At 36.2% G+C, this 15,527-nt stretch overlaps 1 protein-coding gene across 2 annotated transcripts in view; it reads left to right on the forward strand.

Moving 5' to 3' along the window:
* AGMO (alkylglycerol monooxygenase) overlaps window positions 1-15,527 on the forward strand; it is a 377,885-nt gene that overhangs the window by 47,616 nt on the left and 314,742 nt on the right. The window contains exons 1-3 of one of the 2 annotated variants that reach the window (XM_045864619.3): window positions 292-460; window positions 1,189-1,319; window positions 13,229-13,380. In XM_045864619.3, the coding sequence (XP_045720575.2) occupies window positions 446-460; window positions 1,189-1,319; window positions 13,229-13,380 (298 nt within the window). In that variant the 5' untranslated portion in view covers window positions 292-445. Of the gene's footprint in view, window positions 1-291; window positions 461-1,188; window positions 1,320-13,228; window positions 13,381-15,527 lie in introns of those variants that run through there. The other variant, XM_045864618.3, reaches the window with a different exon arrangement.

The following is a 15,527-nucleotide window of genomic DNA, read 5'->3' on the forward strand; positions in this document are numbered from 1 at the left end:
GCTTTACAAAGTTTTCCTAGACCACAGTGGTGTTACAAATTTAGTTGTCAGAAGCTCAGTGTCAAATGGTTATATGACATCAGTAAACTTTGTAACAATTTTGGTTTTAAAGGGCAAACCACCTCCCAGGAAACTATTTCCTCTTTAATTTGGTAGAGTAGTTCTGCAGAATTGATACAGAGCTGACTGAGTCCAACTCTGACTTCCTAAGTTTGAACTTGAACCAAGTTTTCTTTGAAATTCTGAAGTGTTCAGAGGTACTTTTTACTTCTGGTTCCTGGCTATGACTGGAAGTGGAAATATCCAGAATTAGAACTTGAATACCTAAGTTCCCCACCCTGTCAAAGTTGTTCCTATAACACTAGTTCAGACCAGAAATAAGGGGGAAAAAAATGACAACAGAGAATATGTTCTTGGGACTTCAGTTTAGAAAACTTCAGAACTCATGACCAGCTTCCAAGTGAGTAAAACCCCTAACTTTTTCAGGATTTGATATTATTCCTTTCCTAGTTTTTTTAAGAAGAAAAATGTGGTACTCACATCTTCATAAATCATTATTTTTCTATTTTAACACCAAACTTTGCTCAGTATTTATCATCTGTAATGGAGCCTAAAAACACTTATTATAGCACAAAACTAAGTCTGAGTGAATAAAATTTGAATGATGTTTTAAATACACATTTTAAACGATCATATTCTCTGAAATACTTGGAAGAAAATGCTTTGTTCCTACAGTTTCAATTTTGTCATTCCTGCAATTCTAATATGAGTAACTAGAAATATGTGTATCCTAAGTGAAGCCTTTTAAGGAGGAACTGTCTTAATCATGGAGATAATAAACATCTGATTATTGTACTTATTTTAAAATGTATTTTTTTTTAGGTCTAACTCAAAACTCACCCCCCGCCAAGCTTATTGTTTTCTTGGCAGAATTATCATGGTTACATCTATGGTTATATTTCATTTCCAAATTGGATGATAGATTTTGAGCACCTGTTTAGTATATGTCTGAAATAATCAGATTTCTTTGCCTGTTGGGAGGAAATGATCCTCTAGGATAAGTATATACCTTCTCCTGCTATGAGATGTCTCTCTGGGCCTCCCACTTCTGGAATGAGTAATCAGGAAATGTGGAAGAATTTCATACCAAGCACAATAGCATCTTTTTTGTGCCATTTCCTTTTCCAGGCAACCCCATTTTTCATTTCCTTAATGCTTCTTGAACTGGTCGTCAGCTGGATTCTCAAAGGGAAACCACCAGGTCGTTTGGATGATGTATTGACATCAATATCAGCCGGCATTTTTTCTCGGCTTCCAAGGTGAGTTAGTTGTTAGCCACACTGAGTGAATAAACTGAAATTCTCTAAATAAGATGGAAAAGGAACCTACTGTATGGGAAGTTAGTCTGTTTTCACATATCTACATATACCCCCAAAGTATCCAGTTACTGTCATTATTTAAATTTTTGATATTTCGTTCACCATGGATTTGTTTTTGTATTCATTGTTAAAGATATTGCTCTAAATATTATTTATCTTGATTACTGATTTTATTGCTGCCCCCTTAAATTTTGTGCCCAAGGTAACTGCTTCACTTGCCTTACCCTAGTCCCAACCCTGAGTTATGGTCTAGTTATCTACTGGGAAATTAATTTTGCCTCCGCCAGATTCACATGCTATGCAATCTGGGGTACAGACACTCTCTAGTAAAGATCACAGAAAGCTTTGAATTACTGCGTGGCCTCCCGAGTGGTCTCTAGCCCTGTTTCTAGTGCTACTTCATTTTCAGCCAAACATTTCCATAATGTGGATCTGGTGAAAATTCTTCACAGGTTCCATATTGCCTAAGGATAATGTTTGAATTTTTTTCCTGATCTATAGAAGCCTTGTCTCTCTACCCTTACTTTTTCTCCCTTCATTCTCCTTCTGCCTTTGCAATATTTCTTCCTTCATACTCTACTGCTTGCCATTGCCCAGATGTCCCACATGCGTCCCTCTGCTTGGAAGGCCATTCATGTGGCTAACTGATTCATTTCTTAAGTCTAAGCATGGACTTCTCTTGAAGAGTCACACTGTGCAGCAAATCTTCTCTGTCCTCCAACACTGCTTTAGGCATCACTTCACTATGGTCCCATGGAATCTTGTGCTTACCCCAGATACAGAATTGTCACATGGCATTATGCTTCCCTGTTTTTCTCCCCAGTCCTTCCTGATAAATTTCATGCAACTTGAGAGCAAGAGGGATCTTTCTTCATAATTTTAACTCCTATGCCTGGAATGATGTCTGGTATATCCTAGATTTTTTTTAAATTTAATATTTTTATAGTGTTATATTGATGATAAAATGAGATGATGAAGGAACAAAACAGTAAACAATAAATGACCTACTACTTTTTAGAAAGAGTAAATTATAATGTAGGCAGAGCAGAAAGCAATGCATGAGAGGCTCTTCAGTGCATGAGACTTTACCAAAGGGACAGAGGGTGAGGGAAGATTCCCTTAGAACTCTGTGCTCTGCATTGCTGAACTCTGTGCTCTGCTACTTCCCACCCATTGCTTCTTTTACTTTTTTAAGAGCTTTACTTCTGACCAGTGCTCATTGCTTTGGAATGTTTCTGTGAACTACTCAGTGGGAAACCAAGGTGGATTTTTAAAAATAAAAACTTAAAGATAACTAAGAAAAGGTAGAATAATTTCATACACTTGCATAAAATTGTTTAGATAGGAAGTAAACCTAAGAGTAAAACTTCTTTCATAAATGTTACCATGGAAAAGTAGGCTAATGGGTATTAAATAATAATAGTAATAATTTTGATAATCATCATAATAATGACTCTGAAAATCTCATATGGTTGCACATTGCTGTCAGAATCAGAGGATAATATCCCAAGTTATTGGCAGTTAATTCCCCTAATATGCTAAATAAGAGTTTATAAAATTATACATAAGTTCCTCTATTTCATGTCTCCCTTGAGCAGAATTGAGCAAGAAATATATTCAGCATACTGAAAGGATATGTAGATTTGATTTTTGAAAACACCCCAGTTGGTTACTGTAGTTTATTTTGAGGAAGTTAAGTGTACAAGTTCATGGAAATCAGACAGTTGATGAACTGGAAGAATAACTTGATAATTGAGAGGTGCCCTGCAGGTACAGTTAGGGATCCCATATTTTGTTGAGCTGGAATGAATTTATTAAGAACTCAAGGAGACATCAAGTTGAGTGAATGCTTCAGCATGACTTTTACTTTTTCAGGTTGGACTTTGGTCACAAGTGGAATTAGATTATTCTCTTATCATAACATGATAACTACTAGAAATAGAAACTGCATCCTTAGTACTATATTTCTGCTCAGCAGTGTGATAAAAAGGGCACAGAGTTTTAACAGGTACACAAGAATCAAATATATATATGATTACTAAAAGAGGAGAGGGAGGGAGAGAGGGAGAGAGAGAGGGGGAGGGGGAGAGGGAGTGGGAGAGGGAGAGAAAGCGAGAGACCAAAACAAAGCAGTCCTTCTGGGATGGAAACATGCAGTGCCTTTCCTTCACAGCCCACTCCCCAGAACACTCTTTAAGCTGACACAGTCTGTTCACCCTGGTGCCCTTTGAAAGAAGTTGTAAACTTGAATGTGGAGCATATTTTTCCATAGTTGTATTTTGAACGGGAACAGCAAATTGCTTGTTGTTGTTTTTGTAGGTGTGGCCAGCAATTCTAAATTATGAAATGTAGATAATTTTGTAAGTTTTGCAAGGATTTTATCTTTTATAACCTTTTACCTAAAGCATTTAAGCAAAGCAAATTATCTGAAAAAGAAATTTTAAAATATTTTCATTTATTTTGTTCCTATTAAGCATGTGTGCGAGCGTGCGCGCACACACACGCGGGGAAGGAAAGCAGATCCACAGGATCCACTCCACTCAGTCCCCTTTCAGCAAAAGACAGGAACTCTTAAAACAATATTTCAGCATCAGGGGGAATCCTCATGCAAATCATTAACAGCTGAAGGTTAGATTAACACGGCATTGATCATATCCTCTCCAAGGGACTAATTTCATTTTCTACACCAGCAACAGGGGCTTGCCACATTCTTAAAATACATAATTGTGAGGAAAATGGTACTATACCATTTATTAGTCTGCTTGTGAGGAATTACACTTTGGATAATAATTCCAAGTAGGCATGTGGCCTCTGACAAAAGAAGTTGTGGAAATCAAAGTGAAACCATGAACATGTTTTTCCACTTTGCCTTTCATGTAATGGAAATGCTGTATGCAGACTTTGAGGAAAAACAATGTTTGTTTGAGGATCTCAATTTCATTAATGTATAAAATTCAAAATATCTTGAAGATTAGTAGCATACTTAGCACATTGATAGAAAAGATACATACTGTGTCTTTCAAATATTTATATAAGGGAAAATATTAATCATAGACAAGATTATATCTTGTTTATAAGTCTGTCAGACAGACCATGACGTGTAATAAAAGTCCATCTGGCCTAAGAACCAGATTCTGGGCAGACCTGCATCTGTTTTGTTCTTCTGGAATCTAGTAGGCAGACTCTTCCTCGTTAGAATCTAGTTCTGAAGTTATAGACAGATATTTTTATTTATCATATTTAAATGCAGTGGAGCATATGTAGATAATCTGCCTTTCTATCAGTTACTTGCATATGTGACTATAAAAATTAAACTTAACAAAATACTTACTAAATCTACTTTTAAAAAATCTATCTAAAACTTGTGAAATATCCTGCTACCGACTTCAATGCTAATGAGTGAAAAATAATCACATCTCTTTTTTTTTTCCTGCTTATTTAAGCAGAACTCAATTTCCAATCCTTCATTAGAAAACCAGGACCTCAATTTGTTACTTCCTTCCAATGTTTCTGCTTCCATAAATTGCATCCTCCCCAGAGAAATTTTATTCCCGATATAAATATCTACAGTGTGTTTGTTTTTAATGGGTTCATTTAGTCTGTTGAAACAGCAGATTATAAATCAAATTGCAATAGGTTGAGGGATAATTTAAGTAGGTAAATTTTCAAATAAGTTGGGGACACTCCACTTTTAATACATATGGGTCGTTGCCAATTTTTACTATGGAGCTAGCTCCACAATGTTGAAATATACATAGGCACCGTTTTACTGGCCATGACTGCCATGGAATTTTCCACTCCTGACAAGAAAGTTTCAATTCATTAAAAAAAAAAATTAAAGAGGAGGAAATTAAACTTCTTTAAAATACTTTGACTCCTTGGGGTGGGATTGGAGAATAAAGGAAAATTGTATACTGGGTTTTTATACTAGACCGTAGTATCAGAAGTAGTACTGCCTTTGGCGACATCAGACTACTAACAGATCAGTGCCTGTCATGTTGGATAAGGACTTGAATCAATAGCTATTCATTGTCCAGATAAGATATAAATGCATTTATGTAATATTAATAATGATATTTTACTATTACTATTACTATATTAATGTAACTTTTTATTAACACTCCAGGGGAAGAAAATACATTTTTAAAACTTGTTGGTTTGTTAATTATATTTGCTATGGAGAAGGTTTCATTTCCTTTTAACTTTTACCTCAAACTTTATAAATAGACTTTGTCTTTGTTGTTAATTGTGGTACTTCAGAGATTGCTATTAGACTAACCTTCCCTAATGATGCAAGCAAGCTTCCTTGCACTTGCTCAATAGAGAAATGGAATTACTTCAAGTAATTTACTTCGGGCAAAGTAAAGAATGTAGCAAATTTGCTTCTTCCAGATTTACTACGTTGTATTTATAAAGGTCTATGGTTTTTGTGGTTGTTATAAAAAGAAATTAAGTGATTGCTTCATCAATGTAACGTCATTTCACAGTAAGAAAAAGCAGTACAGATGTTATCTGTCTTCAGGAGGTAAAGGTTGTATTACATATTCTGTTAATACGGAGCGAAAATCAATATTCCACTAGATGGAGCAAAAGTGGCAGTAGCTTTACAGATAGGGCAAGTCCCTGGACTAGGTTTAAGAGATTTTGAAATAAATAAACAACAAAATTTCTTGGAAAAAATCAGTATGTACTAGTCCAAATATATTTGTTTATAACTTCGTGAAGTTTGAAAGGAGATTTAGAATGATCCCATTCAAATATTGGTTTATTTTCTGATTTATAAGACAGCATTATTAGAAACAAAAATGTCCTATTGATTTTCTTCAATTTTGCATTATCTGGCCAAATCAGACAGTACACACAGCTCTCATGACAGTGATGAAATAGTATAAATTGGCAGATATCCATGAATACTGAGTACAAAATTTCACTTTGAAAGTCTCTTTGAAATTTTAAGTTTACAATAAGAGTATTACATCAAATTTCACTTGATGAATGATTAGAGCATGGGAGTATTTGAGAGTTAGAGAATTTTAGGGTCCTTTTGGCCTAATTTTCTCATACCTTAAATTAGCCCTGAGATGCTGAAGGGTGGACAACGTATCCAATGTTAACTTTCTGCTTTTGGTGATGGGTACATTCAAACTGAGATGACTTGGAGAACTGCATAGCTTTGTAATTCTCAATCTCCAATTAATATTTATTCTAATCCATTGATCCTTTTTAAGTCTCAACATTATAAATTAACTTCATCTTTTTTAAAAATTCACAATCAGTCCAGGCATAGCAATTTCATACCTCGCCAGATTTTATAGTAACTAAACATTGACAGGACAATTTTCTAGTTTTGAGAGAAATGTTATAAAAAAATGCTACCTTTCGTTTACCAAAGACATACCTCAGACACAAGAGAAAGTAACTCTTTGGGGAGAAATTATGAAGAAAAAACGACAATGGGAGGAAAGCCTCTATAAAGGCAGGTTGCTGATTAGAGGATTCTCATGTCTCCTTATATTTAGGCCATTTTCTTCGTCTTGCATTCAAACTTATTGAGTAAAAAGGATCTAGTATTTGGTATGCAAAACCCCTCTGCCTCCCAAAATTTCATCTCCACATGATAAAGTAAGCTCACTACATTCATACATATTACATATGTCTCTTCCCACAGGATGGAGTTTAGAGAGTTGAAGTTTGAATTCCACAGTGCAGAGTCATATGCTGGGGGTCAGGGCTGGGAGAGGACAGAGGAATTGGGAAGAAAAAGAGGAAGGAGCTTTGGTTTATGATTCAGGGTCTGGTGGGAACATTTTTGAAAATGTAGGTGCTATTTCCTGCAATCAAGGGCTTTCCAGAGCTTGATAATCATTTCCCAGCTGTATCCCTTTGCTGAATTGTTTTTAGCTGTGGGTACTTCATGGCTGTTTTTTCCCATTTATAATGGAATAGGATCATATTCATCTTGCTGATAGAAAGCAGGGAATTTAACTCCCACAGCTTTTCCCCTCTTTCCCTTTGCTTTGGGGAAGGTTTGGCTTCTTGCTAAAGTGTGAAAAAAAAAAGTCTTGACTGTAGTATGTCAGGCATATTTCAGCTCGATTTGTGTCAACCCTAATAAGTAAGTTGACAGAGTAATAAATTGGTTGTCTGCTCAAGACCTGGCACCTGTATAGGAAATAAAAAAGTATTTCAATTGCAGGCAGGTTCTCTTTGTTTTGTAAGTGGAAGTTTTCCAGGGCCCCTCTTTCTTTTATTAAAGTCTTAGTGTCTTTAAAGCCTATTTCAACTGTCTGTGGAACTGACAAACGAGATAGCACCTTTTAAAACAAGGTTCTGAATGGATGGCACATTGATGAGCCAGGTGATTCTGAGTGCCTTGTTCACCAGTGTGTCCTCCCCGTCTCGTGTTGTACCTGGCACCCAGCAGACCCTTAACTTGAATTTCTTGAATGATTCAGTGAATCCGTAAGTGGATCTGCCTTAACAGCATGTACTAAAGCTTATGTAAAAAGCTATAGATGATTTCAACTTTCTGTTGTACTTTCTAAGTTTTATTTATTTATTTTTCTTCCTGGATCAGTCTTTCTTAGGGTTATTGAGTGGGACAATTTTGTCCCTCAAGAGATATTTAGACATTTTGTTATTATAACGGGGTTGCAGGGCTGTGCTACCAGTATCTAGTAAATAGAGATCCAGGGGGGCACCTGGGTGGCTCAGTCAGTTAAGCATCTGACTCCTGGTTTCGGCTCAGGTCATGATCTCAGGTTGTGGGATTGAACCCTGCACCAGGCTCCATGTTCAGTGAGGAGTCTGCTTGGAATTCTCTCTCTCCCTTTCCATCAGCCCCTCCCCTGCTCTCCCTCCCTCTCTTTCTCTCTCTCTAAAATAAATAAATAAATCTTTTAAAAAAATAGAGACCCAGAGATGCTGCTAAGCATTCTACAATTCACAGGACAGGCCCTCACAACAAAGAATTATATGGCCCAAATGGGAATAATACCAAAGTTTAGAATCCCTATTTTAGAAAAATTGTTAGATTGAACCAAACAAAATTGATATTATTCACTGTTTTTTTTAACCTAAGAGTTGAATTTTATATGGTTAATCCTCTATTAACGGATACTAGGGATCAATTTTAAGATATCATGATTTGAGTAACTGTTTCCATGGAACAGACCCCAACAACAAAGCACAATCTTGAATAAATGTCAGCAGTGACACTGTTAAGAAGCCCTTGTCTAAGCATATGAAAGTTGCCAACCAAGCTAACATGCTTTAAGATAAAATCTGTTCTGTCCCCACCTTGATAAATGTTGTGTATTAGTTTGTCATGGTTGCAGATCTGCTTTTTTAAGGCTCAAGTGAAGTTGCTTTGATCTAAGAGTAAATTTCTTTACATTGAGGAAGCCTTGTCAGGACAATGTCATCATAATTGCTGTGCTACTGAGTGTTTTCGATATAAACATAAAATATAATGGACATTTAACCTTTAAATATCAAGAATTTGTGAGGACTTAAAGCAAACATTCAGCCTGAGCAAGGCTACTCTTTGCTGACCTAAATCGCTCACTGAAGACCGTGGGACATGAGCTCCTGCCATGGCACGGCTACTCTTTGCTGGCAGTGGTGGAAACCGTGCAGCCACCCCATGAAAGAAATCATCTTGCCCACCAACACTGGTGCCTTTGTTCTGCCAGCAAAACTTCCAATTTGTGCTGGCAGCTAGACATCAGTTCTTGGTTGGCTCAGCTAATTCTTCCAAGAACCAACCCATAGAAAGGGTTCACTAAATCTGGACTTTATTTCTGCCATCTCCCCTTCGCCTAAAACAATAGTGTAATTAATCTGTCACTGGTTTGGAGTTTTTATTTAGTTACTGACTTATTAAGAGGCATGATCCTGTATGCTACTGGCTTGTGAGATATTATTATTATAAATTATATTCCCACAGTAAACCTGCCTTAAATGAATTATTAACAAAGACAGTCTCTGAGCATAATTTGCCATGAGCACAATAATAAATAACAGGAGGGGCGCCTGGGTGGCTCAGTTGGTTAAGCGACTGCCTTCGGCTCAGGTCATGATCCTGGAGTCCCTGGATCGAGTCCCGCATCGGGCTCCCTGCTCGGCAGGGAGCCTGCTTCTCCCTCTGACCCTCCCCCCTCTCATGTGCTCTCTCTCTCTCATTCTCTCTCTCTCAAATAAATAAATAAAATCTTTAAAAAAATAATAATAATAAATAACAGGGATAACAAACTGGATAACAAGTTTTACATTTTGAGTTTTTGGATTCCTCAGAGTTCCAGAACAGTGTCGGAGTCCCTGGCCCATAGCGTGTTCTATCTCATGACAGACCCCAAACTCTTGTATGTGAACATCCCAGAATGCTTGTCCTAGTTCTGTCTGCCCATCTAAAACAGCCACTCTGGATTACCTTGTCATGTATAATAGTTTACACACCTGCACAGGTTGGCTCTCTAGAGGACTGGACCAAGAAAGAGGCCCATGCAGTTCCTACAAGCAGCCCAGAGCCATTTTGATAGGGATTCTGAAATATCCAGGGCATGGCCTGGGTTGTGACAGGAATTCTGCATAGGCAGTTTCCTTTGGTCAAGACTCACACTCAGGGACAAAACTGCTCTTTCTAGCCATATAATTGTTGGAGAAGATCATTGAGAGGATGTATCCACTAGGATGACCCTCGAACAGGACTCGGGCAATCAGAGTCTCCTTACCTTTCTGCTGTCCTTGGAATGTATATTCTGCTACTATTCTCGTACTAGCAGCTGTTTTAAGGATGAAGCCTTCAGAGAGTGAGGTGTTGAGATCATCTGGACTGAATATGTGACTAGCAAGCAGGTACAGAGATCTACTTATCTTGAGCTGCCCAAGACAAGCCTTCTATGTAAATTTCTTTGCTTATTAAAACTACCACCCACCGTTCTGGAGTGGTTTGCCACTTTCTTTGGTTTCTCCTTGCTCTCCACATAGAGGGGCTAATTTAAGAACCAACAATAATATCAAATTGAAAATTGGGTTTTAAGATCTGATAATGAGTAGTCCTTTTCAAAAATGTAGGCATTTGACATTTCTATTCATTATTTGTATTAATGCTGTTGTGAAGTGACCTAGTGTTTTATGTCACAAATTAATAACTTGAAGCATTCAACATATGAGACAATTTTAACGTTATTAAATCATAGTTACAGTCATATCATAAGGTTAAAAGTAGATTAAAATTAAAGGCCCATATCTTCAAAAGACTCAGTTACATGCTAATTCATACATACTGTGTAGAGGGAAATACTACTAAAATGGTGAATTTTAATAACATACCAATTTGAGCTTCTTCAGCTTTTATTTAAAATTAGAATGCTTAACAATTTCCTCATTTGTTCATGGTTTATAAATGAATCTTTATTAAATAGAATGATTTATTTTACATATTAATGATAAATATAAAAGAAAACATCCATTCAACTAAATTTATAGAAGTGATAAAGGAATTATTATCTTTAGTTTAAACTTAACTTTGATCACAGATAATTCCAAGAGAAAATGTTACACTTAATAAAATTGAAGTATATGATGTATTTTTTGGAAAGTTCTTGAAATAATAATGTACAGAAACTTGGAAGCATAGATGGCAAGGCATATTCTGGTGTCTGGGTTTTAAAAACAATTATTTCTTTTAACTACTTTTTGAAAAAAAATTTTTTAAAGATTTAATTTATTTGAGAGAGAGAGAGTGAGCGTGAGAGAGAAAGCATGAGCAGGAGGGAGAGGCAGAGGGAGAGGGAGAAGCAGACTACACTGAGCAGGGAGCCCAATGCGGGGCTCCCATCCCAGGACCCTGGGATCATGACCTGAGCTGAAGGCAGATGCTTAACCGACTGAGCCACCCAGGTGCCTCTAAAAAATTTGTTTTAAAATAGATGCCTAGTTGACATACAATGTTTTATATTCGTTTCAGTTGTATAACATAGTGATTCTGCAGTCCTATACATTATGCAGTGCTCACTGTGATAAGTGTAGTTACCGTCTGTCTCCATACACAGTTATTACAGTATTATTGACTGTATTTCCTATGCTGTAGTTTTCATCCCCTGACATTTATTTTATAACTAGAAGTTTAAATTAAATCTCAATCCCCTTCACCTATTTCATCCATCCCCCCAGCCGCCGCTGCTGTCAACCACTAGTTTGTTTTCTGTATTTATGAATCTTTTTTAAAAGTTTTGTTTATTTTGTTTTTTAGATTCCACATGTAAGTGAAATCATGTAGTATTTGTCTTTCACTATCTAATTTATTTCATTAAACACTGTCCTCTCTAGGTCCATCTGTGGTTGTCCCAAATGGCAAGATCTCGTTCTTTTTATGGTCCTGTAATATTCCATTGTATATATTTACCACAACTTTTAAGATTTTATTTATTTATTTGAGAGAGAGAGCAGAGTGAGAGAGAGAGCACAAGTGGGGTGGGGAGGGGCAGAGGGAGAGGGAGAAGCAGACTAACCACTGAGCAGGTAGCTCGATGCAGGGCTCAATTCCAGAACCCTGGGATTATGACCTGAGCCAAAGGCAGACGTTTAACCAACTGGGTCACTCATTTGCCCCTATTTACCACATTATGTTTATCCTTTCATCTACTGATGGACACTTGGGTTTTTTCCATATCTCATCTATTGAAAGTAAACCTGCAATAAACAAAGGGATACATATATGTTTTCAAATTAGTGTTTTCATTTTCTTTGGTGAGTACCCAACAGTGGACTTACTAGATCATATGGCATTTCTATTTTTAATTTTTTGAGGAACTGCCATACTGTTTTTTACAGTGGCTGTGCCAATTTACATTCCAGCCAACAGTACCCGAAGGTTCCCTTTTTTCCACATACTCACCAACACCTATTTCTCATCTTCTCAACCATAGCACTCTGAGGGATGCCTCAGTGGCTCAGTTGGTTAAGCATCTGCCTTCAGCTCAGGTCATGATCCCAGGGTCCTGGGATCGAGTCCCACATCAGGCTCTTTGTTCAGGAGGGAGCCTGCTTCTCCCTCTGCCTGCAGCTCCCCCCTGCTTGTGCTCTCTCTCCTTCGCTGATGTGAACAAATAAGACGTTTAAAAAAAAAAATAGCACTCTGGTGTAATGTGATACCTATTGTGGTAACTAGGTTTTTATACTTTATTTCTAGGAACACATTATTCCCTTATATCTTGAGAGTTGTAATTTATATTACTACAAGAATTATTGAAATGCTATGAGAATCCAATTTGTGATCCTAACTATAACATCTAAAAACATAAAAGTATGTGTATATGTGTGTGTGCCAAAGAGAGGAGGGAATAGAGAGAAATAAAGAGAAGAGTTAGCCAGAAGCAACTTTAATCTAAAGACAAATTTTATGGGATTAACATATTTTAAGGCAGTAGGCATTTCTACAGTCCCCTTTAAACTTTATACCTTTTACAGTTCCTTTATAAAGCACCCTTATTGTGCTCTTCATTAAGATTTGTAAAGGAAAGTCACAGAAAGTAAGTTGTAGTTTTGTCATATTTATGTTGAATGGGTTCCATGGAAGTATTTTAAGAGACATTAAAAAAAAGAATGGCATCTTAAATTCCATGAAATTGAGAGTGTAAATAGCTGGCATCCATGATAACTATGAGGCACCATGTGAAATTGAGCCTTTTATACAGTAGGATAGAACAGTGAGAAAAAAAGAAGAGAGAAAGAATTTTGTTTTTATATATGAATACCCTAATTTTTAAATGTTACCTAAAATGTTTTAGCATAATTTTACACTTAAAATGTGGTATAATCATTGTCTGTGAATTTTATTTTTCCAGCTTGTTTTCTAGGAGCATCGAACTGACCACTTACATTTATATCTGGGAGAACTACAGGCTCATCAGTTTGCCTTGGCATTCTCCATGGACTTGGTATTTAACTTTCTTAGGAGTTGATTTTGGCTACTACTGGTTCCATCGCATGGCCCATGGTAAGTTGCAAATCAAGGTTTTATTGATAATTTATGTTGAATTGTGTTTTGCTCATAGTAGGTATTCAGTAAATATTGAATGAATGAATAAATGAATAACATGGCTTATTTTATAGCCTATAAAGATTAATGATGAAAGTTTCATTTGAAATTTAAGTGGAAACAATCTAGTCATTTTTGAAACAAAGTGAAATTATTAGAGATACATTTTTCACACCTCTTGTATCTAACTTGTTAAAAAGTTGAGAAAGTGATGACTGTGGCATTACTCTTTAATATACTGCCTTCCATTTTTCTTATTATGACATGCTTGGTAGAGTCTACAGACTCTTGTACATAATATCAGACCTCACATCACAGTTATCAGAGGTCATTCAGAAGAGCTCTGGAATCCTAGGTAATGTGTGCTGTCACACATAAGCTTGATGCAGGCTCTTGGCAGTAAGTCCACATTGCAAATGAAAATGCAATCATCTAGGCACTAACCATAATGCATTTCAGTATTACCATAGTTTTGCAAAATTTCTCATCTAATATAAAGCCCTCTTACTGCACTGGTTCACTGAATCTGCTTTTGGGGACTCGTAGCTGTACGTTCCAAAGAAGTGTTTTGTTATGAAAAGGGAAATGGAAGAACAGGAAACAATCTAAACCTCTGTAGGGCTAAGTAGAGATTGGAGAATGATTGTAAAGGTAAGGTGAGCAAGTGGTTTCTAAGGAGGAAGAGGCATGCAAAAGCATTTCTGAAGGGAAATGGGGGAAAGTACTAATTTTGAAAATCTACTGAAGAGTAGAACTGAGCATTTCAGTGGGTGGTTGGGTTGAGTGGGTGGGGAGGAAGGAAGGAAGAGGAAGAAATCTGGAATAATAATACAAAGTAGATGGGAGACGGCAAGGAGACCTGAGATCAGGGTGAATAACCGAGCAATGTGTGTAGGAGTATGGTGACCAAACATCCTTCCCAAAAGAGGATGAAGGAAATAGGAGCAACATAGGCAAACATTATGCTTAAGGCAGTGAAATTTTAAATGCAGCATTATTTTTGTTAAGTATTTTAAACATGTACATATAATGAAACTATAAAGAATGTTAATTCATTGAAACAATTTGAAGGGAATATATAAATTAGAAAAAGTTATTTATTTTGTGTGTGATAACCTTTGTCTTGGAAAATAATAGGTCAGCCCCTGACATCATTTCCTTGAGTATAAATGCAAGAGGATACTCCCAAATTGAACATGACTGGGAATAAAATATGGTCATGTAGTAAACTTTGTATTTTATTTCAAAACAGTAGTTTTCTCCCTAAAATAAACCCATTGGCAAGCTTCCTCATTTTCTATACAACAAACGGGTAATGCAGAAAGCATTTATGTTGCATCACTTAATTTCAGGAGCCTTCTAATATCACACTGTCCTGTACAGATGTGTTTGTGTGGGAAATCTGCAAATTCGCTTAATCTTTAAAAGCCCATTATAACAGGAAGCAAAGAACCATCAAAATATTACCAAATATAAAACTTTTAAAAATATATGTATTGTTAAGTGCTCTCAGTTAGGGAAGAGCAATAAAGTAAAATAATATATTAAATACATGGAATCAAGGCTGTTTAAAGTATGCTTCCCATTAGAAAATTTTGAGCCAAATCCAGTGGAGGCAGGCATTAAAAAAAATCTGAAAACCTTCTGGAAAAATACTCACCACCTTCAGGCTATGAAGTCTAATCTAAATTGAAAGACTTTTGACTTGTGAGGGAAAGCTCATAGGAAAAAAATAAATTAGTAGTTGAATGTATCAACCTTCAATATGATAGCTGACTTCTAAATTTTATGTGATATTAATATAAAATATTAAAATGGATTTTTAGAAACCTAGAAGTACACAGGAGTAAGAAAAACTTAAAATATCAAGTTTCATGAGGCTCTGGGGTTGCTGAGGTCGTACTGATTAATTAGTCAAATTTATTTAGCTGAGAAGTTTGAAGACTTCTAAAATTCTAATGTTGACCTAAAATATAAGAAAAATCCCTCTTTTCCTACTTAATGTGTTACTTTCCTTTCACTACTTGTAATAAAATAATAAACTAAAAATGCATTCCACATTTGTTGATATGTTAAATGCTATGAGTTTTGAAGAAACAATATAT

This window comes from Mirounga angustirostris, unplaced genomic scaffold (genome assembly GCF_029215605.1).
Source record: "Mirounga angustirostris isolate CCGP_5_RB_7025 unplaced genomic scaffold, mMirAng1.0.hap1 SCAF_12, whole genome shotgun sequence".
In the NCBI taxonomy this organism is placed as follows: domain Eukaryota; kingdom Metazoa; phylum Chordata; class Mammalia; order Carnivora; family Phocidae; genus Mirounga; species Mirounga angustirostris.